Source organism: Macaca nemestrina, chromosome 15 (genome assembly GCF_043159975.1).
Source record: "Macaca nemestrina isolate mMacNem1 chromosome 15, mMacNem.hap1, whole genome shotgun sequence".
In the NCBI taxonomy this organism is placed as follows: domain Eukaryota; kingdom Metazoa; phylum Chordata; class Mammalia; order Primates; family Cercopithecidae; genus Macaca; species Macaca nemestrina.
Genome location: NC_092139.1, coordinates 89,648,375 through 89,670,700, shown reverse-complemented (window position 1 = coordinate 89,670,700; position 22,326 = coordinate 89,648,375). Strand labels below are relative to the sequence as shown.

General features: G+C 56.9%; 2 protein-coding genes across 4 annotated transcripts in view; one reads left to right on the top strand and one right to left on the bottom strand.

The window, feature by feature from the left end:
• The window catches only part of LOC105482157 (radial spoke head 14 homolog), an 83,400-nt gene that overhangs the window by 40,144 nt on the left and 20,930 nt on the right, over positions 1 to 22,326 (top strand). The window lies entirely within an intron of this gene.
• The window catches only part of LOC105498503 (G protein subunit alpha z), a 54,165-nt gene that overhangs the window by 22,858 nt on the left and 8,981 nt on the right, over positions 1 to 22,326 (bottom strand). For both annotated transcript variants that reach the window (XM_011770672.2, XM_011770674.3), the window contains exon 2: positions 5,938 to 7,109. In XM_011770672.2, coding sequence (XP_011768974.1) covers positions 5,938 to 6,660 — 723 coding nt within the window. In that variant the 5' untranslated portion in view covers positions 6,661 to 7,109. The remainder of the gene's footprint in view (positions 1 to 5,937; positions 7,110 to 22,326) is intronic.

Below are 22,326 nucleotides of genomic sequence, written 5' to 3'. Positions count from 1 at the left end.
CCAGCCCTCTTGAGGCTGGCCCCGCCGCTCCAGTGCTCAGGAAGGATAACAGGCCATAGAGGGGAAGCCAGGCCAAGCTTAGAGAGGGATACGGGCTGGGGATATCATGTGGCCAGCTGAGCCCTGCTCCCAATTCCACGCCTGCCAAGCGAGGTGCCATCAGGGTGCTGCTGTGGGCTTGGTCCTCTGTGTCTCCCACCCCTGTGGAGCCTGTCAAGCTGCACTGCCATGGGGGCCGTCCAGTCCTCGGGAGCCCAGTGTGCCAGCCTGGCCCTGCTTCTGGATCTGGTCAGGAGGCTCTGCTGTTCCAGGGTCATTATAACTTAAGGATGCTGCAGACAAACTGCATGTGGCCCTGGCACATTGCAAGATCAGAGGCAGCTGCTTGGGAGACCTGTGTGTGTCGGGAAAAGGGCGGCAGGCCTTCTGGCTCGGAGCTATGCCCTTGACCAGGTCAGGAACAAGAGGCAGAGTGAGACCATGTTCTGCTAGGGCTCCCTGTGATCCTGGCACTGACTAGGCCAGGAGACAAAGAGAGGAGGGGAGTGTCAACCTTGACAGCCACTCACTTCTCCCAAGCCCAGGTGTCACTGTCCTCCACTCTCCTGAGGGGACGCTGGCTACACAGCAGCTCCCAGGGTGGAACCCAGTCTATAGCCCCAAGGCCCTTGCTGGAGCACCCCAGCACCCACAGGATGTAGGAGCAGTAGGGTGAAGAGGGGGCCGCTGGAATTCCCAGGGGCCAGTGCCAGGACCTTCCCTGAAGAGCCAGTGTCTCAGCCCTAGGGTATGTGAAGGAGCCTCTCTGAGGCTCAGTGTCGTCATCTGCAAAGCCGGCTGGTTAAGGACACTAAAGAATGTGTAGGCCGGGCGCGGTGGCTCAAGCCTGTAATCCCAGCACTTTGGGAGGCCGAGACGGGCGGATCACGAGGCCAGGAGATCGAGAGACGATCCCGGCTAACACGGTGAAACCCCGTCTCTACTAAAAAATACAAAAAAACTAGCCGGGCGAGGTGGCGGGCGCCTGTAGTCCCAGCTACTCGGGAGGCTGAGGCAGGAGAATGGCGTAAACCCGGGAGGCGGAGCTTGCAGTGAGCTGAGATCCGGCCACTGCACTCCAGCCTGGGTGACAGAGCAAGACTCCGTCTCAAAAAAAAAAAAAGAATGTGCAAGGTCCCTTCTCAATCTAAGCCCTGGTATGCTGGGCAGAGGGGATCATCCATGTCTGGCTATTGGCCATTTGTAATTCCCTCTTTGGACAAATATAACCAGCTCTGTCATCAATAGGTGGAAGCCTGTCTTACTGGAAACACCTTGTTTCACGCACAACACACCATTTTATGGTACAAATGTTTAAACTCCATTTTTAAAGCACTAAAACAAGCTCCCTTTTTGGGGTGAATGATAAACCGCAGTGCTAGGGTGGCAGGAACATGCTGTGTTCACAGGACGGCCTTGGGCAGCCCCTCCTCAGGGCACTGCACACACTCCTGTTACGGAACAGCAGTGGGTCTCCTCGGGAAGGGCTGAGTGTCCCAGCTGCTCTGCACCCAGAAGCCAGGGCCTTGGAGCTCCAGCTTTTTCCAAGCCTACCGCCTTCTGCCCGCTCCACAAAGTCTGCAGAGCACCCACTGTGTGCCAGGCCCTCCGCTCATAGCACCAGCTGTGCCAGGTGGGTGTGGACCTGCCCTCATGGTGTGCTAGGGGTGCTGACCTGCCCTGGAGTGGGGAGGGGTTCCGCAGGAAGCCAATAGCCCAGGATGAGGGACCACTATCAGGGCTGGGCAGAGGCCACCTGCCTGGAGGCTGGCTGCTCAAGCACTTGCCACCTGCAGAACTTGCCCCACAAAAGGCATGTTCTTAGGTCCCCCGTTCCCTGGGTACGCTCACTGATAACATGTTGACCAGCTGTCTCTCAGATAAGTGGCAGAGACACCAGGCCTCCCACGGTGCACCTTGCTGTGACCCAGCCTGCCTATGGGGCTCAAGTGACTACCGTGGGTCCCGGATGAAAGCACAATGGGGACACTGCTGGGAACTGCTGCCTGCCAGCTCTAGAAAGACAGGGCAGGTGTCCCTGGCAGCACGAGGCTTTGTGGAAATGAAGCTATGGCTGGGCTGGTGTGGCTGCCTCCTGCTTGTCCCCCAGTTCCCTGTGCTGCTGGGAGAGTTGCGCTAACCCTCATGCCCAGCCCCCGCCTGAGCCTTGCGCCCGCACAGCAGGTCCATCACAGGTGCACAACAGACCCGCCGCAGGGCTGGGAGTGCTGACAGCTCCGTCGGGAAATGGGCAGTGAGCTCCCTGTGGGTTTCCACATGAGAACATTTGACACTTTACAACCAGACCTTTTAATCTCGCCTTCTGAAGGATCCCACAGCATTAGGCGGCCGGCAAAGCCCATCAGCTGATCCGCAAGGGCAGAGGTTGGGCAGCAAGTGCCCACCTACCCCCTCAGGTGCCTCCAGTGGGGCTGAGTGAAGACTCAGGCTCTGCTGGCCACAGCCACCTGGGTCTGCCCCTCAGCGTGGGCTGGTAGGTGCCAGCTTCTCCTCTTTGCCTTTCCCTCCTAGGGCAGCAGAGTGACTGTCTTTGCTGACTGACCCTTGTGTGAATGTACTAAAGAGGAGGGGCAGAGCCTCTGCTGTGGCTCTGGCTAAGTGGGAGGCCCATGGTGGGTCCTGTGTGTGACACATGGCCTCTCAGGAACTGTCCTCGTGGACTTGAGGGCTGGGGGCCCACAGCGCCGGCCGTGTGCCTGAGCCTTGGTGCCTCGATCTGTGACAAAACTAACAGGCACTGCTGCCCCATGGGATCGTTCAGGGGACAGGTGCGCCAGAAAAACCCTCTTGCATTGCTGCGCTGTGTTCAGGCCTCCCCTGCTGCCTGAGGAAGCCCCAGCTGAGTGTTGGGCTTGGGGGCACTGGGGGGTGCCTGCCACACCTGCAGGGCTCGGCCCTGGTCAGGACAACGGTCCACCAACTCCTTCGGATGAGGGTGGGAACTGTGGCCATGGAGGGGCGCGGCTCCCTGTATGGCTTGCTGCCATACTCCACAGACACCCTGAAATCTGCCTTCCCCGCTCTGAGGTGCTGCCCTGCACTCACTGCAGCCCTCACACCTGGGAGCCCAGAGACACTGATGTTCTCCTTGGCAACGTGCTGACGCAGAAGCCAGCGGGTGGGCTGGGGGGCTGTGGCTCCTTCGCCAGGCGTGGGGGTGGGGAGGCACTGCCAGCATCAGGGAAGATGAGGCCTTGGGAGCTGAGCACATGGAGAAGCAGAGCCATGGAGAAGCCATGTCCAGAGCCCTGGCACTGGGCCCCAAGGTTCATTCGGCTTTTGTGAAAACGAGCATGGCCTGTTCTTGGCTGCCTTGCCTTTGACAGGGCCCAGGGAGGACAGTTCAGCACATTCCAAAAGGAGACGGCAGAGAGTGGCAGCCCTGTGCCAGCCCCTATGCCAGCACTGGCCCTGGCCCTGGCGCGGCTGGAGGCGGGCTGTCCTCACTGCCGGCACCATTCTGGGGGCCAGTCCACCTCCAGGGCCAGCCCAGCCAGTGGGAGGAATCGCGGGAGGGGATTGTCTTTCCTCGGTAGCCTGTTTGTTTTCCATCTCCACATATTACTGGTAGAGCATGAAAGGTCAGAATCATTTGGAATCCAGTGAATTTCCAGCCTTGCTTGGGTTTCTCATCAAGAATTTCCTTTTCTGGTGAACAACCACTTCCCCAGGCCTGCAGAAACCAGGCTGATGATGGTGGGTGTGCCAGCCTGGCTGCCAGCCCCTCCCTTTAGAAAATGCCCTGAATGCCTGGAACCTCACAGGGATCCCTGAGGCCAGGCCAGTGGCTGCTGTCCCTGCTCATGGCTGCCCACCGTGGCTCTCCCCAGGGACAGCCCTGGGAGAGGGAAGACTAGAGATGCGAGGGCCCACAGCGGCCCCCAGCCCATCCAGGGCCTGCCCTGAGGAGCTCACTCACACATTACTAGATAGAGGGGTGTACAGGTGCCAGGCTAGGTTAGAAAAGGCCTCCCAGGAGGCGCCACTTGGGATGAGACCTGAAGGATAAGGGCAAGGGGGTGAGAGGCAGGTATCAGGATCGTTACAAGCTTAAGGCTGGACAGAGCAATATTGCTGGAGCAAAACATGTTGACCACGGCTGGAGCAGAAGGAGAGAAGAGAGAGGCAGCAAGGTGGGAGGCACAGGCCAGGCAGAGCTGAGAGGGCTGTGGGCAGGCAAAGGCCTAGCCTTGGGCCCATCTGTGAAGACACCTGGGTCATCTCCTCACTGACAAGTTCAGAAAGCAAAGGTAACAGCCGAAGCCCTCCATGAAACACTGGACCAACTCAAGGCCCAGGTATCCTGCCTCCTGGGTCCAGCACACCTGCGGGCACAGCCGGTCAAAGGATGCAACTGGGAGCCAGGCCTGGTGTCTGGGGAATTTGCCATGCCTGCCACTGAGTTGATGGATGAGGCCAGTGGTGCAAGCCCGTGTGACTGGCAGCTGCAGGGTGGCTGGCAGACCCACCATGGCACTGTCCCAGGGGTCCAGCCTGAGCACCTCATTTTGCCTTGCAGCTTCTCAGCCCCAAGGCCTCTGCCCATGGCCATGCCTCATCAAGGGAGCCTGACTTCACTCATCTGCTGGGATGTCCCCTCTGCCCAGAACCACACATGGGGCTGAACTGGGGGCAACCATAGGGTAAGGGGCAGAACCCTGGAGAGCACACATATACACACTGGGAGCAGGGTGGATGCAGCCGCCTGTGTACACACCTGCCTGCCCATCCATCATTCGTTTCCCCCAGGCATGCCATCAACACGTAGGCACAGTTCCAGGGAGAGCCCTGAAGCGAGGAGTGGAGGGAGGCAAGCCTGCCTCCCCAGCTGCCTGATGAAAGCCGAAGATCCTCTCTCAGAACACTCAGGCTCCTAGCACCATGGCCACAGCCTGGAGCTGTCCAGTTTCCCTGGCTGGGGCACAGGGCCAAAGCTAGAACCATTGTTGCTCTCGGCTGAACCCAAAGAATAAAGCTTGCCTTAGGACTGGGTGAAGCAAGGAGTGACCTCAGAGGCCAGTGCTCCCAAGTGGGAGGCTGGGCCCTTGTCTCCCAGTATCACCCTCCGCTAGCCCCAGGGCACCCACAACTTCATGACTCCTTGTTTGCCCCCACTATCCCATCCCCAGGGTCAAAGGCCTCTCTCTTAAGGAGAGATTTGAAATCTGTGCTCAGGGCGTCCTGCTGGGCAAGACAGCCCCTCCCTTGTCTGCCACAGCCTCTACCACTGCCACTCCTGGCTGTGGCCCCCTTCGTGTGCTAGACCTTCTGTATTGGCTGGGCCTGAGCACACTGCTCCACTGCTTCACCTGGCTCCCCACTCTCTCCAGCAACTCCACTCTCAAGCCCCCAGTGCTTGGCACTGGGCCCAGGTCTCCCTCGGGCTGTGCCCATGCCACTGTGAAAGAATCCCAACACCTGCTTTCACGTCGTCCCCTTTCCACCAGGACCTGGCTTATCCCTTCTAAAGAGCTCTTAACCCCATCTCTGCCAGACTCTCAGGCTCAAGATGGGGTTGCGGGGCTGGCTGCTGTTCTGGACCTACATGCTGGTAGCAGACTGGTGCTGGCAGGAGCTTCATGGATTTGCCAAACTATCACACGGACTGACCACGGATGCCCGGCGGAGCCTCACACTCTCTTGCCCTGTGGCCTTCACACCCTGAGTACTTCAGGCATGGGACATGACACCTGCACTCCACACCCTGTTCCCTCTGCCCCCACCTTGCTGGAGCCGCCTCAGTTATCGTGCAGCAGGGCCAGGCCTGCGCCTGGTTCCCTTTCTGGCTGCGGACTGTCCTGGACCTCGCGAGTCCTCTTGCTTCCAAGAACCCGTGACAGCAGGAACAAGCAGAGGAAAACCCCCGGCCCCACTTACTGTCTGGTTATCCTCGTAGAGTTTCAGGTCGTAGCCGCTGAGCTCCACACAGAAGATGATGGCTGTGACGCCCTCGAAGCAGTGGATCCACTTTTTGCGCTCTGACCTCTGCCCCCCCACGTCCACCATCTTGAAGGTGAGCTCCTTGAAGGTGAACTTGTTCTCCACGATGCCCGTGGTCATGTCCCGGGAGCGCAGGATGTCCTCGACAGTAGGGATGTAGTCAGCTGCGGCAATGCGCTCCAGGTCGTTCAGGTAGTAGGCCGCGTTGTCCTCCAGGTGATACTCGCTGGAGCGGCTGAAGCAGGCCTGTGCCCCTGGGTCGGCCCAGAGCCGCCGCATGACGCCCAGCAGCTCGGGTGTGATCTCGCCCTTGCTCTCAGCGGGGCCTGTCAGCGCGAAGAGCTGCACAGCGTCGTAGGCGCGGTCGGGGTTGTGGAAATCGATCCTGAGGGCGGCAAGGGCCCGGATGATGCGGGTCAGCGAGTCGATGGCGTTGTAGATGATGAGGGGCTTGTACTCCTTGCAGGCCTCCAGGTTGAAGCCGCCACTGTGGATGATCTTCATCTGTTTGACGATGGTGCTCTTGCCTGAGTTGCTGGTGCCCAGCAGGAGCAGCTTGATCTCGCGGCGCTGCCGTTGGCTCTCTGAGCGCAGGTGGCGGTCAATTCTCCGGGACCGCCGGGCTGCTTCTTTTTCCTCTGAGCTTTGCCGACATCCCATGGTCTGGCAGCAGCGGACCCAGACAAGGAGCACGGGACGGGGCGCCTCTCCCTCTTACCACAGGGGACGCTGAGACCAGGCAGACGAGAGCCCAGCTGCCCTGGAGGCACTCAGTGCCAGCAGGGGGGTGAGGCCGAGCCACACTGCAGCCCCTGCCCCAGTGCCTCTTCTCCAGCCGGCATGGCGCTCTGTGCAGCGGGCGGCGGCCGCCCCTCCCCACTAGTGACACTCCACCTCCCTAGTCAGCAAAGTGGCCTGATTTGCCGTAGTCATTCCCTGTCCTCAGCGACGGTGGGAAGCCGTCCGCTTGTGTCTGCCTCGGCTGCTGCCGTCTGGTTGCTGGTTGCTGTGGCGATGTTGCTGAGTGGTTGGAGGGTTGGAGGGCTGGTCACTGCTGTGCTCCCTGCAGCCCCCCGCCTCCGGCTCCCACTGTGCATCCAGCCCTTCACCTGCCAAACACAGAGAAGAGTGTGAGCCTCCTCCCTGTGGCCCCACCTCAGGCTGGACAGTGAAAGGGAGCTCTTCTGAAAGCCGAGCAGCAGAGACTGGCCTCGGAAAATGAGCCGGCAACAATCCATCCGACCCCCTCTCCTCCATGGGGCACTGCAGGGTCCACACCACGGTGTAACACGTGTGTCTGCTGCTGCCTGGACAGTCTGCCTGAAGCCAGGTGCATGAGGGAGAGGAGGGTGTGTGCGAGGCCTCTGCCCACCCAGCCCCCATGCTGGACTCCCTTCTACCGCATCCAGTTAGGATTCAATAAGGTCACCCTGCTGTGATGCCCCCTGGCGCCCTTCTCCCAGAGAGCATTGATAGAGCTCAGCTTTGCCCTGTTTCACACGGGTGGCCAGGCCTCGGCCCAGCCCTGGGATAATTGAACACCTCTCTGACTCTCACTACCCCCGCAGGAGCTGGGTCACTGCTAATCACAGGGAGGAAAAGCACCAGGAGGGAGGCCTGACCCTGCCTTCCCTTGAGGGCACTCTGCTGGGCCAGCCCAGGAGCCAGCAGATAGGCAGGGACCAGAGCAAGGTGGAGGCTTCAGGCTGCGGGAGCACCGTGAGGTGCCTAAGCATAGTGGGCAGAGGCGGCCTCACTCCCGCAGAAGGAGGTAGAGGGGTGCTTGGGCTGAGACCAGGGAGTTGGGGACTGCACGTGGTGCTGTGGTGAAATCCACCTGGGAGAGCAGGAGCTGTCACAGTAGCTCCCAAGGGAAGAATCTTTCACCAAGCCCGCGAGTCAGGGCCTCCCCATCCACCTTTCCTGCCAGCAGGGAGGGGCACACCCTAGGATGCCCCTGTGACTTTGCTGGGTGTTTGGACCAGGCCTCCCCACATGAAGGGCAGCTCAAAGTTCGGGCTTCTGCCCCTGGCTGTGAGCCCAGGGTGGCACCAGGCCCCACCCAGCTTGCACGCACCCCTCTTGCTCCTTCCCTGACCTCTGTCCCTTTCCGGAGACCCACGTAGCCTCCCCATCCTGCCACAGGTAGCATTAGCCCCTCTAATACCACCCATCAACTCTGTGACTGGCCCTGGGGTGGGAAGGCCCAAGGCAGACAGACCCCAACAGCCAAGGCCCCACCCCCAACTCCTGCGTGTGACCAGCATCTGAAACTCAACCTGCTAAAACCTTAGCAAATGGCACTTCATCCTCCCAGCAGCCATCCGTGCCCCTCACTGTACCTTGCCCCTCACAGACCTTGACCACTAGTTCTGGCGATCCTGCTCTGAAGCAGGCCCCTGGTGGGCTATCCTCTCCCTGGGCAGAGGTTCTGATCTCTCCTGACAGTGGCGGTGGCCTCTCACACCTTCTCCCTAGCCCTGCCAGCCTCTGACAGCCAGAGGCTCTAATGCCACCTCTTTCCCTTGATCAAACCCTGATGTTACCCCCATCACTCTCAGGGTGGTCTCATCCTTCATGCCTCGATTGCCTCTCCCAGGTTGTGCGGCCTCTGGCGACTTACTCCCATCTCAGAGCCTGTCCCTCACTGGCCACAGGTATCTGTGAAGAGTAAAGCATCCAGCACAAGCCTGGTCCTCAGAAAGTGACAGCCAGTAGCAGTCACTGCCCTGCTGTGCTTGTTGCTGTGAGCATCACCTTGCCCCCGTCATCCTCCTCCATAGCAGCCCTCAGCTAATGTGTGACCTACGTGACCTCATGTGCTGCCGTCGCCCCTACCCCCAGCCAGAGTGAGGGTGAGGAGGGCCCGTCCTGGCCTCATTCCCCACTGGGAACAGGGCAGTGCCCGGTGCATAGTGGGTGTTCAGTAAGCACTGGTTGGTGGAAGGAGGGAAGGAATCACTGGAGAGGCGGAGGAACTTTCCCGCTTCACCGGGCAGCCATCGATGAGAGGTGCACCAGGGAACGCCCTAGAAACATCTTTGCCAAGAGAGCAGTGATTAAACAGTCACTCAGCCCAATCCCAATGACGCTGAAAATTACATCTGAGAATGGAAGCCCCGAGATGACCCTCCGGCTCTAGCACACAGTGGGCAGAACATCCGCTTAAAGATGACATGTAGCCCCTTAGGTGTGGAAAGGTGTCCAAAGCCCTCAGCCCACTGCCTGGGGACCCAGGGTCCTCCCTGTCAGCACCATCATTCCAGCAGGAAGCCAACATGCTCCTTTCAGAAGGCAGTGTCCAGCCCAGTGGGAGGTGTCCTCTGTCGTCATGACTGTTCTTCTCAATTCAGCGTTTGAAAATGTGAGGTACAGCCAGGTGCCCCCTCCGTCCCCAGTGGTGGGCAGAGAAGCTGCTCTGTCCGAGGATGTGTGATTTGTGCTTTGGAATGTATGTGCTCCATGGCTCCAAGGCTCCAAGGCTGGGGAATCAGCGAGCAGGCCGGGGACACTGGGCTGGCAGCCTGGGCCCTGAAATGCTGTCGTCTGGAAGCCTGGAGCGAAGGGCTGCCCAAGCAGTCTTTGATCAGTGTGCACCAGCAATGGCAGGGCAATGTGGGGGGAAAGGGGAAACTGAGGCCAGGGAGCAATCAGGGCGTCAGGGCCACGTCTGTCATCTGCATGGGGCAGTGATGAACAGTCACAACCAAGGGGAGGTCCCCTGCTTGAGGACCCTTGTCTTTCAGATCACCTGAACCAAACAAGCAGAAGGCCCCACCCAGAACTCTCCCTGCAGCTCTGCCAGGCTCTGTTGTGTTTGGGGGTATGAGTGCTCTCTGCAGGAGTGCCACGCATGGGACAGGGCTGTGCACGGATATAAGGAGGCCTTGCGTTGGGAGCCTGGATGTGGTCCAAACCACGTGACAGTATGACATAATAGGTATGACAGAATAGGTATGACAGTCCCACCTATTCTGAGGCTTGACTTCTTGGCTCTTACACAAGGCTCTGGCCGGCCCTCTCTCTGAATCTTTAAACCCGGGCTTTACTGGACATTCTAGGACTCCCCAAGTCCCAGGATGGAACCTGATGATGGTTGGCTGAGAGACAAAGGCCAAGAGCTGGATGACCACATTGTTCCCTGGCCCAGAAACCACTGATGGGTCACTAGAGCCCAACAACCAGGACCCCCCACCACAGTACCTCTGGGCGTGGCTAGAAATACCAGAGGAATGGGCCAGGGAAAGAGCGTGCCAGGCAGAGGAGGAACATGCTCTAAGGCCCTGCGGTGTGTGGGGATGTGTGTTAGGGATGAAAGGGACAAACCATCCCTAACACACAGGGGAACTGAAGGAAGGACAGAGTGGCTGGACCAAGGGAGAGGAGGAGAGTGGTGCCAGGCAAGAAGAAGGGGCACAGGGCTCACCAGAAGTTCAACTGAGCCCTTGGTCTTCACTGAAGAGAAACAGGACACCACTGAAAGGTTTTAAGCCATGTGTGTACCTGCATATTTGTGGCATTATGTGGTGCCTGTGTGCAGGTACACTGCGGTGTGTGTATGTGTATGCATAGGTCCCTGTGTGTGTGCAGGTCCATTGCAGTGTGTGTGTGTGTGCATGCATAGGTCCCTGTGTGTGTGCAAATCCATTGTGGTGCATGTATGTGTATGCATAGGTCCCTGTGTGTGTGTAGGTCCACTGTGGTGTGTGTACGTGTATGCACAGGTCCTTGTGTGTGTGTGCAAATCCATTGTGGTCTGTGTACGTGTATGCATAGGTCCCTGTGTGTGTGCAGGTCCATTGCGGTGCATGTATGTGTATGCATAGGTCCCTGTGTGTGTGCAAATCCATTGTGTGTGTGCGTGTATGCGTAGGTCCCTGTGTGTGTCTGTGAGTGCACAGGTGCATGGATGTGTCTGTGTCTGGTTGCTTGTATGCCAGTGTGTGCATGTGTCTATTCACATGCACACACAGCTCTATGTACATGTCTGTGAGCAGGTCCATGTACACATCTTTGGGTGTGCATGCACAGGTCCATGCCCCTGTCTGCATGTGGTTGTGCGTGTGTGTGTGCAGCTGCATGTGTACTGGTGCATGTGGGCATCTGCATGGGGTTGCATGTGGCATCCTGGGAGCAGAGATGCCCTGGAGAGGAGGAACCAGCTGAGGTGTGCAGCTAGGCTGAGGCGACTGGGGCAGAGGCAAGATGGGTCAGGGGCTCTCCAGCATCCCACACTTACTTGCTAAACCATGGCTTTGATTCTGGCACTTGGGCTGAGGCTGCTGAATGAGGCAGATGAAGATCCATTCCCTATTTTTGCTCAGGTGGGAGGGCAGGAGTCAGACTACAGACAGTAAATAAACAGCAAGTGAAGAAGGTGCCCAGTGCTACAGTGGAAATGGAGCTCCCGGTGGGCAGGGTTGGGGGTGGCGCGTGCAGGCTGCAAGTCTGCAAAGGTGGGTGGGGCTGGCCTCCTGATAGGTGAGAGATAAGTATGAACAGGTGATGAAGGAGGGAGGCAAGCAGGCATCAGGGATGAGGGAACCACCGGTGCAAAGGCCGTGAAGTGGGAGCATGCCTGACCAGTCTGAGGGGCAGGAAGGAGGCCATGTGGCTGGTGCCAAGAGGGTAGGAGGTCACTGTAAGGGTGAGTCGGGAGCCAGCCAGGGTTTGGGTGAGAAGTGCCATGACCTGCCCTGTGTGACCAGCATCCCTTGGCTGCTGCGCTGAAACCAGACCAGAGGAGGCTCCTGGATGCAAACATCCAGGCGATAAAAGGGGAGCAACATGGGTGAGGGCTGCGGGAAGTGGATGCAGTGAGGAACTCTGCAAGATGTGTGAGCTGTACGGTGCACAGTGCCTGGTGATGGAGTGGTAGCTGGGTGGGAGCAGGGAGATGATCAGGGAATTCCAGGGTCCAGCCAGTAGGCTGAAGCAGGGGCTGCTCTTGGAGAGGGGACATATCAGGTGAAAGCGGCAGGTACTGGGAAAGGGGGACTGTCAGCTGTCCCTGTGGTACAGGACCCTGCTGTGCTTATGGCCAGGGCTCAGTACAGATGAGTGGACTGTATCAGTGAACACCAGCTAGTATCCAGCCCCCGGTCCCCAGCAGATGCGTAGTGTTTGCAGCATGAAGAGTATGGCAAATTCACCAGGAGGTCGCTTAGGACTTAGTGTGACACAGGGCCAGGTATCAGGTCCGACATGCAGGCAGCCAGACGCCAGGAAGCCCTAGTAGGTTGCGCTCAGCCTGCCTCCTCCCCAGCAGCCTCAGGAAACCAGCTTCTCTTGGCCGTAGGCTCTTAAGGAGCGCCATCCTGGTCCCTGACTCACCTACCCAAAGGTTCCTAAGGCATGATCCCCAAACCCTGAGCCCACTCAGGAACCCTCTGCTGAGAGCCGCTTGCTTCCTGTGGTTTCAGGACAGACCCTTCAGCCCACACATGGACTTCCCCCTCAAGACCCTCCCTTCTCGCCCACCACCCAGCAGACCCAGCCTGCCCTCATGACCCTCCTTCCAGATGTGGCCCTCTCAAGTCTGTTCCTGTAACAGATGTTGAGTGACAGCCCTGAGCCAGGATGGGGACATGGTCATGGAGGTAAAGTGCTGCCACCTCTCTTGGGACCTTTGCATCCTGAATGCCCTCCACTCTAGGAACCACTTCCCTCCCCAGGCGCAATCCCTGGAGGCCCCGCCTGCTGCTGGGCATAGAGCTTGGGCAACACAATACCCATGCCCACACCTACCACAGCCTGAGCTCGCCAGGGCCGAACCAGGCCACAGGAGCCAGCCCGCCCTGCCGTAACCTCTAGGCTCTCCCCATAGCCTTGTACAAGGCCTCCGCCACAGCAGCCAGCACAGCACAGAGTCAGTGCCCCTCCCCGCCGAGGCAGAAGAGGACAGCCCACAGCCAAGGTCACCGAAGGTGTCACTGCCCAAGCCGGCTAAGCCAGGGTGGGAAGACTTATCAGCTTACAGACTGGCTCCCTCATCACTGTGCCCCACTTCCTCAGAGACAGCAGCCCAGCCCCTCACTCTCCAGGTCCCTAGCTACCTGCCTCCCTCCCTCCTCACCTCCCAGGAAAGCCTGCCCCATGCAGAGCCTGGGCCATGGAAAGGGTGAGCCAAGATGAAGTGATGGTTCAACACACAGACCCTGTCCCCAGGGAGTTAGTTTAGGCTTGTTGAGGTGATGGAACTGTACCCAGACTGTGACTGGAGGAGACGCAGAGACAGTCATGCCTGAGGACCAATAGAGGCCACTCAGACGGCCACCTCTGCTGGTAACAGGAGCTAGGACCCCAAGAGGTAGCAGGCAGCCCAGGTCACAGGGCCAGCAAGGCAGAGCAAAGACACACCCCTAATGCCTGATGGGCTCCCAGCCCTCCCCAGATACCACAGATACCATATACCCTAAACCTTCAGGACTCTCTAGCCTCAGTGTAGGAACCAGTGGTGTCCACTATCCCAGGCATGGGGCGGCAGCAGGAGTCATGGAACCCACTTCAGACCAACAAGTCCTTTCCACCCCACTAGAGCTGACCCCAGGGCTGCCTGCACCTACCTGCCACTCACCCTGTCCTGGAGTCCCCTGTGGAGGCTGAGCTGCCCAGCATGCCCCAAGCGGGGCTATGACTCAGCACTGCCCCACCCCCACCCCCACCTCAGTGTGCTGAGACGCCTTCTATCCTGGCAGCCGCAGCCCCTGTACCTGCCAGCACCACCTTGGCACCCAGCAGCTGGTCTGTGGTGACATGGGGGAGGGAGGGAGGAGGCCCATGCAGGGACAGATCTCCAGGCTCACTTATGCCTGTGACCATAGGGCCTTCCTCAGACAAGGATGTGGGGTAGAGCGGGTAAGGATCCAACCCCAAGCCAGCCCACAGCTCAGAGCATGCAGGGACCAGCAGGAGGAAATGCATTGGGGTACCTTGAACCCACATTTTGGGCGTGTAGATGGTTCATGTAACTCAGATCACTCGACTTGCTGCGTGAATATGGGAACCTGCAGGCCGAGCTTGAAACCGCCTTTGCAAAATTATGACTGAGACAGTGAAAGAGATTTAACTGACTCCATCTTGCATCTAACCTCCAAGTTGTCCTTGTTCATTCCTGGGTGTAGGCTGAACTAACTTTGGGAGAAACTTAGTTTATAGTTTAAACAAAGATGGTAATAGCCCTTTCCCAAAGCAGACCTCCTTCTTGCCTGAGGACTAGACTGCCTTTGTAGGACTCACATTAGCCACAAGATTAGAAATTATGGTTTAAGAGTCATGCAGCTGAAGTCTAAAGATTCTGACCCTCCCTAAACTGCTCCTAAGATCAGTGCTGGAGAAATTTTGCAGACCCTGCGCTTGATGGATCAGCTGGCACCATCCAGATGGATTAACTGGCTCATCTGATCTTGTGGCCCCCACCCAGGAACTGACTGAGCACAAGACGACAGTTTCAACTCCCTTTGATTTCATCCCTAACCAATCAGCACTCCTGGCCCACTGGCTTCCCCCCATCCACCAAGTTATCCTTAAAAACTTTGCTCCCTGCATGCTCTGGGAGACTGATTTGAGTAATAATAAAACTCCGGTCTCCTGCACAGCCGGCTCTTCATGAATTACTCTTTCTCTATTGCAATTCCCGTCTTGAAGAATCGGTTCTGTCTAGGCAGCGGGCAAGGTGAACCCCTTGGGTGGTTACAAGCTCAATTGAGGCATTTTTATATTCACAGTCTCACTCGTCACCCAGCTGCAGTGCACCATCACAGTTCACTGCAGCCTCAACCCCCCGGGCTCAAGCAATCCCCCCACCTCAGCCTCTTGAGTAGCCGGTACTACAGGTACACACCACCATGACCAGCTAATCTTTTTATTTTTTGTAGAAATGGGGGTCTCACTAGCTCAGGCTGATCTCGAACTCCTGGGCTCAAGCAATCCTCCTGCCTCAGCCTCCCAAAGTGCTGGGGTTATAGGTGTGAGCCACCATGCTCATTCCATCACCTCTTAAAGAGTGGGTGCTGCCCCCAACTCTGGAGCCGCTGTCCCCACATCAGCTCCCACCATGATACTATTTTAGAAGAAGGTCTGGAAAAGCCTGTGCCTGTGGCCACTGCAGATTACCAGGTTTCCTCCTCGCTGAATGAGGAAGCACTTTCCACTGCCCTTTTACGCCTGACTTATCGGAGCTGTGTTTGCTTCCAGCTGACAAGCTGCACACATCCCCGTCCTGCCCCAGCCGTGCATCCCCTCATGAGTTTTCCAGGGCCTGGCCTGGACCTACGGGGGCCTCCTCGGTGGCAGCTCTCTGTGGTCGCTGAGGAGCCAGGTGTCCTTTGTGTTGCCCAGTTCTTCTGTCCCACTGCCTTCCGTCCTGTCACGCTGGCCCCACCCAGTGGGAAGTGGGCTCCACAGATCGCTGCAGCCCCATGACTGTGCGCTTCCCCTCTCTCCAGTGGTTTGGTCATGGTCCAGTGTCCCCACAGGCTCTTCATGGAGCCATTTCCACACATCTTCATGGGAGGTCAGGGGCAACTGCGGGCTGGGCCCCGGGGAGGGTCTGTCTCAGGGAAGCTGGGTGTGGTGGGGCCGGGGAGGGGACTCTGGGTCCCAGGCGTGGCTCTGCTGCGCTTTCCTCATCTATAGTGTGCCTCCTTGGGCAGCTAAGGCCACTGGGAGGAGAGGAAGGTGCCCAGGGAACCTAGGTCCAGAGGCCCACGTCTGGAGAGGCCCATGTCTGGGGACAGCTGCACCTCCATGCCACCTGTTTGCTGCCACTGCTGGGCTGAGTGCTTTGCTCACACACGTCATCTCATGTTAAAAGCAGGCCTGGGAGGTGGCCTCAGCTTTACGGCTGTAGAAACCAAAGCGCAAAGATAGAGGTGATTTCCCGGGGTGGCCTGGCTGGGAGTCTGCAGGCCTCAGCTCCCATCAAGCCCTCCAACCGGGCCCCACAGGACTGCAGCCTGCCTAACCTGGCCACACTTGGGTATCACTGGCTGTTTTTACTCAACATTTTTCTTTAAATTGACTGCGTTTTTTACTTCAAAAAAATGTACTTCATAACGACTTCATAGTCCTACTTTCAGTGGAAAGCCAGAGTCACCCGCCGTAGACTGAAGTAATCTAAATACAAAACAGTGTAGAGGAACCCGCTTCTGCCGCTAGCCAGGGGCGTGACCCTGCCGAGGGGCCAGGCAAGGCCACTGGCTGTTGCTTAAACAGCGGGGATTAGCGCCTGCTGGAGGATGCGAGAGCCGAGAGCCACGCTGGCACCAAACTGGGATTTTTCTCCTTGAAGGAGGATTGAGAGAGAAACAAAAAAGCATTACCTTCCTCCGGGGAAGGGTTAGTGCCACTCACAGCTGTGGCCTTAGGCCACCTCCCAGGGTTTGGTGGTGTTGCAGCCCCCTGCTCTGTCCCTACTGCCTCTGCCTCCTGGGGACACAAGTGGGGTACATGGGGAACTGGGGCCAGACGCCCTCTCTGCTGGGACAACCAGGGTGGAGGCACTGGTACTGGTGGTGAAGGGATGGGGGCTATTGGGCTGTGGTACAATCACTGCACCCCTCCTCCTCAGGCCAGAGCCCATCTCTCATCTCAGCAAAGTGGGTCACCCTCTCCCTGGTTCAGTTCCATCTGTTTGCTCAGCAGAGTGTCCTCCACTGCTTCTCCTGTTGCTCGTAAATCACCCAGCACGTGCGCCCAGGCCTGAGGCCTTCCATCCTCAGATCTGTATGGGCAACCGATCAGTCATCGACCTCCTCTGATCAATACTTTGCTCTCCCAGAATCGAGACCCATTGTGTGTCCCCTGCTTGGGGACAGGGGATATGGTGGGGAACAAGCTGAGTCTGTGTGTCAAGGAGCTTGTATTCTCCCTGGGGAGATGGTGAGCACATAAGGCAGCCAGGCCATTTCAGATAAAGCTCAGCACCATAGAGAAGAGGACACAGAGAAAAATGCAGTATGGCAGCAGTGAGGAATTGCTGAGGATGCCAAGGGGCAGGGTGATTCTCAGAAGTGACCCCGCAGATGCAGCAGACGGGCTTAGCCTGGGGAGAAGCTGCCTGGAAATCACACCCACCTATCTGAGGTGGCGGTTCCAGCCTGAGAGCTGTCCCCAGAAAGCTCAGGGCCTCCAGATGAGGCTCCCCACCTAGGGGCAGGTGGCTCCAGGGGACCCCGGACAGGATAGGGGTTGGTATGGCCTCCTGGAGCAGCACTTCTGTATCATACCCTCCAGTGTGCAACGGTACCTGGACATGCGATGATAGGGTGACCACAAAACCACAGACAGCATGTCCTGTGGCAAGTGAGCTAGGGTTGGTGTCCACGCCCACACTCATCTGGGAGGAGCAGGGACCTGACTTCCCTGCCTTCCCAGAACGACACTGTCTGTGGCATCCCCACTGAATGGCTCCCTGTCCAGCTCTCCACTGGGCCTTGGGATGGTGAAGGGCGGGGCTGTGGCTCTCAAGACTGCATTGCGTCATGGGCCACGAAGCGCAGGTGCTCAGGACCAGGCGGGGATGAAGGCGAAAATGAGCGAGGATATGCTCACACCCGGTGCACCAGGGCTTCCCCATGCTGCTTCATCCTGGTCAGTGTGGCTGTCTGCAGGAAGGCCTGATGGTTTCAGGCTTTTGATACAACACCTACAGATGCTCCTCGACTTAGGATGGGGTTATGTCCTGATAACCCCATCCTAAGTGGAAAATGCATTGACTTCTCCCAACCTGCTGAACCTTACAGCTTAGCCTAACCTACCTTAAATGTGCTCAGAACACTTACATTAGCCTGCAGGTAGACAAAGAATCTAACCCGTATCTTGTGGAATTTACTGAATACTGTACTGACAGGGAAAAACAGAATGAATGGTTATATGAGTACTCGAAGCAAAGCTTCTACTCCGTGTTTATTGCTTTTGCACCATAAGTTAAAAAACTGCAAGTCAAACCATCCTAAGTTGGGGACCGTTTGTATTTTTGGACTAAAAAGCCACATCTTCCGAAGAAGATAAAAACCTCAACTTGCCTTACTGACAGTGACACTGGACATGGGCAGGGACAAGCTACCCTCCCAGGAACTGCCCTCTGGGAAAAAAATCACCTGCATAGCTCACCCCCCCTCCTTTTTAACTCCACAAGAAGCAAGGTTCCTGCCTCTCCGGCTGCATCTCCCACCCACCACACCCACAGGGCCCTGTTCCACCTCACCTGGCTGAAAACATAGCCCTGTGAAGCCCAGGGAGAACCTCCTTCCCCGTGAGGACCCCCGACTACTGCAGCATCAGGATCACTGGAGCCCCAGTGGACTCAGTCTGGGCCTGCCACCCAGCCCGTGTGACCTTGAACAGGTGTGGTGTGCCGCTGGTTCGGCAGTGGGACCGGACCTCCCCGGGGGAAGAAATGGAAGGGATGCCCCACAAACCGGCCCTTCCTCAGCCTGAGGGCTGCTGGCTCCTCCAGCAGGCACCTTCCCTGACCACATTTGACCCACATCCCCTCCTCCCACCTTCGTCTCCAATGGCTTGTGTGTGGTTTCCCCAGGGTCCCCACCACAGGTTGGTCTGGGCTCCTGCTCTGCCCTCCCTCCCCCAGGCACCAGCTCTGCTTCCCTCCAAGCAGGTGCTCTGAGAAAAATTCGCAGAACAGATGGATGGGTAGATGGAGGAACACCAAAAAATATTTGTACAGAGCTCGGAAGCTTCCTCAGCACTCCCTTTTGAGAGCATTACCTAAAATGACCTTTCCCAGCAGCCTGCAAAGGGGTCACCCTACAGTCCACAGGCCTCAGGACCTGAGGTCGCTGCTGACCCCATGGCCTGCTCCTGGAGCCCGTGATATCCCTGGGACTCTGTGGGCCAGCTCTACTGGATTCCCCTGGAACCCCTCTGCCTGGGTCTGCCCTCCCTGACTACCCCCAATACCCCAGACCTCCCACAGACCTCTTGCTTCTGCTTTCCACAAATATTTCTCAAATGTGCATCACACCTGCCCCTCTCCGAGCTGCAGGCTAGCCCCTAAGGGCCCTTCCTTTGGTATGGTTTCCAGTTCCTTCTGGCTGTGCGGAGAGTCCTCTTCCTGAAACTTCTCCTGCCCACCCTCCTCTCTCACTCTCTCAACTTCCCTGGAGCCTCCTGCCTGGTCTCCCAGTCTCCTACCTGCCCTCTCCCATGCCAGCCAGCTCACGTCCCACCTTCGTATGATCTTGACCACTTCACACCTTACCGAATTAAAATGGGAGTTTCTGGGGGCAAGGTGCGGGGGGGGGGCGGGGGGAGACAGTGTGGACTCTGCACACCCCAGGCTGAGAGCCCAGCTAGCCTCGGATCTGTGAAACCAGCATCTCCTGGTCCTCAGGCCCATCCCCCATGTCCTCTTGCGCTAGAAAACCCCACACCTCCCTGCAGGTTGTCCCTGGACTCTTCTGCTTGGGTGGGCTGGGGTTCCAAGGGCCTTGTGAATCCTAGTCCTGGGGAAAGAGGGACTTCCAGGCTGGCCTGCCATGGGACTTCTGCAGTGTCATCAAGCAGCCCCCTCCTCACACTTGGCCCCTGTGGCCTTGGCTCTGTTGTAGATTCCCGGTTTACAACCTTTCCAAGTATTATGCAATGACCCCCTCCAAGCAAAATAAAAATAAACAAAAAAACACAGCAAGACCAGGCGCGGTGGCTCACGCCTGTAATCCCAGCACTTTGGGAGGCCGAGGCAGGTGGATCACAAAGTCAGGAGTTCAAGACCAGCCTGGCCAACATGGTGAAACTCCGTCTCTACTAAAGATACAAAAAAAAAAAAAAAAAACAAATTAGCCAGGTGTGGTGGCGTGTGCCTGTAATCCCAGCTACTTGGGAGGCTGAGACAGGAGCTTGAACCTGGGAGGTGGAAGTTGCAGCGAGCCGAGATCGCACCATTGCACTCCAGCCTGGGTGACGGGGAGACTCCAACAAACAAACAAATAAAAACAAACAAAAAAACACAAACACAACGAAAAAGACCAGCCTGCAGATTCCAACATTATTACACATATATTTCTGGTTTTTTTTTTTTTTTTTTTTTTTTGAGATAGAGTCTCTCTCTGTTGCCCAGGCTGGAATACAGTGGCACCATCTTGGCTCACTGCAACTTCTGTCTGCTGGTTTCAAGTGATTCTCCTGCCTCAGCCTCCCAAGTAGCTGGGATTACAGGTGTCCACCACCACGGCTCGCTCATTTTTGTATTTTTAGAGATACACGGTTTCGCCATATTGGCCATGTTGGTCTCAAACTCCTGACCTCAAATGATCCACCTGCCTCCCCTTCCCAAAGTGCTGGGATTATAGGCATGAACCACTGCGACTGGCCTATAACAAATATATTTCTAGTAACTGTTGATGGCCAAATGTTGCAATCAAACCTGAGACTGATGGCTGGTTGATCTACTGAAAAGTGAATTAAAGCGGGAAGTCCTAAGAGATGACATACATGTACTTTATTTTCATTTAACTCAGATAAACATACATTCATATGTCTGTCAATTTTTAGAGACACAAACTCTTCCTAAAGCAGAGTTTCCGGTTTTGGGGTTATGCCACTTCTTGCTTAAACCACAGCACACCTTGCATGATATCTCGTTTACCTTTTCCAACACAAGCGAGGTGGCAAAGGAACTGGAATCTGAACATTAGGCTGTTATACTCCTTGTCCCCAAACTCATAGTTGGCTTGCCCACACCAAACCTACCCACGGCTTTTATTGAGGCTTTCCAAAGCATCTACTTTCATTTCCACAGAAGTCCTCTATACAGTCACAGCCCATCAGTTTACACAGTATTCCAGGCTGTGATTACAATGAGTACAACTGGCACAAACAGGTTTGGGACAATCACAATGGACTCAAAGGGATACATGTGGAAGGGCAAGGGGGTTCTAGAGAGTACCTGCTGCCCTGGAGGGCCCATCTGCACTGACATAAGCCTGCATGCTTTACAGTGAGAAGGGAGGGCACCCATTAATCCAGTGAGTGCTGATGATAGAGGTAAAAAGGGTTTTCGCGCACCAAAATTTCCGCAAGGCTTGTAAATGACTCTGCATTTCATTTATCACAATAGCTTTTGCAATGTTTGAAAAATGATAGCATACGCACATGTAAGACATCACTGATTCATGGCTTGGGGACATGTGACTCCGTGTTTGTGGGCTCTTTGCAGCTACTCCACAGTAACCAGGGCTCAGGCCACTGGGTTGGCTTCTCCCCACTCTCCCCACAACCTGCCTGATGGGCCTGGCACCTGCAGATCCGCAACGGGTCTCACCTTAGAAACAGGTCCTCCTTTCTTTGCCTCCTCAAAGCTCTCTGCCTATCCTGAAGCCACAGTCTGAGCAGATGGGAGGAAGGACTGGGGTTAGTGAACACAGTGTCCCCACTCTGCAGACAACCCCAGGCTCTGTCCCAGCTGGGCCTCCCAGTGTCCTTCTGCTAAAGGAAGGGGAGATGAGATGACCAGGGAGGCCCTTCCCTGTAACCCTGTGCTGTCTTGGCTCTGGACACCCTCAGCCACCTGTCCTGTCTTTTGGCCCACAGCCACCACGGCTGACCAGACAAAGGGTAATAGTGTCACCTGAGGAACACTGACTCAGGAGGAAATCAAGCCAGATATTTCTCTGGGCCAGGAGTAAATAAATAAATAAATATGCAAAGGTTCCGCCTATGGAAGGGAGGGTGGCCATGACAGCCGAGAAGAAGTGGGGCCTTCATTAACAGCCAAATCAAAGAGGTTGCTGCCTTAGAGAGAGCCGTAGCCCCAGGCTCCTGGCTCCTCAGTTTCCCCAGGGAAGGAAACTGCTGACTCCATCAGACCCCTCACTTGAGTGGGGAATCTGATTTCACCTTCTGGGTCTTTGAGGCCCTGCAACCTCCTGCCCTTTGCCTCCGTGTGTGGCATCCCACAATCCCATCCCCTACCCTGGGGACCTAGGGGCATCAGTGGTGTCCACTACATGCGCAGCACGCCTTCCCTGGGTCCCTTTCCTTGAGAACTGAGGCCAGCACCGCAGGTTGTGGCTGGGCCCAGCCGGCCTCGGGGGAACCCTCAATTGCCCTGACTCTGTCCAGAATTCCACCACTCGATCCCACCAGCCAGCCCCAGCCTCTCATCTGTTTTGCAGCAGTATGACTTCTCTGGTCTTGCTGTCTCCAGCCTCCTGTACCCTGTGCTCCACCAGCAGCCAGGGGGTTCCTTGTAAAAACGAGGCAGAGTATGTCTCACTTGTGCTTGAAACCTTCTCCTGCTTGCCCCCAATGCTTGCTTGACATGGGCAGACCCCAAGTCAAAGTCCAGTCGAGGTGCCAGGGCTC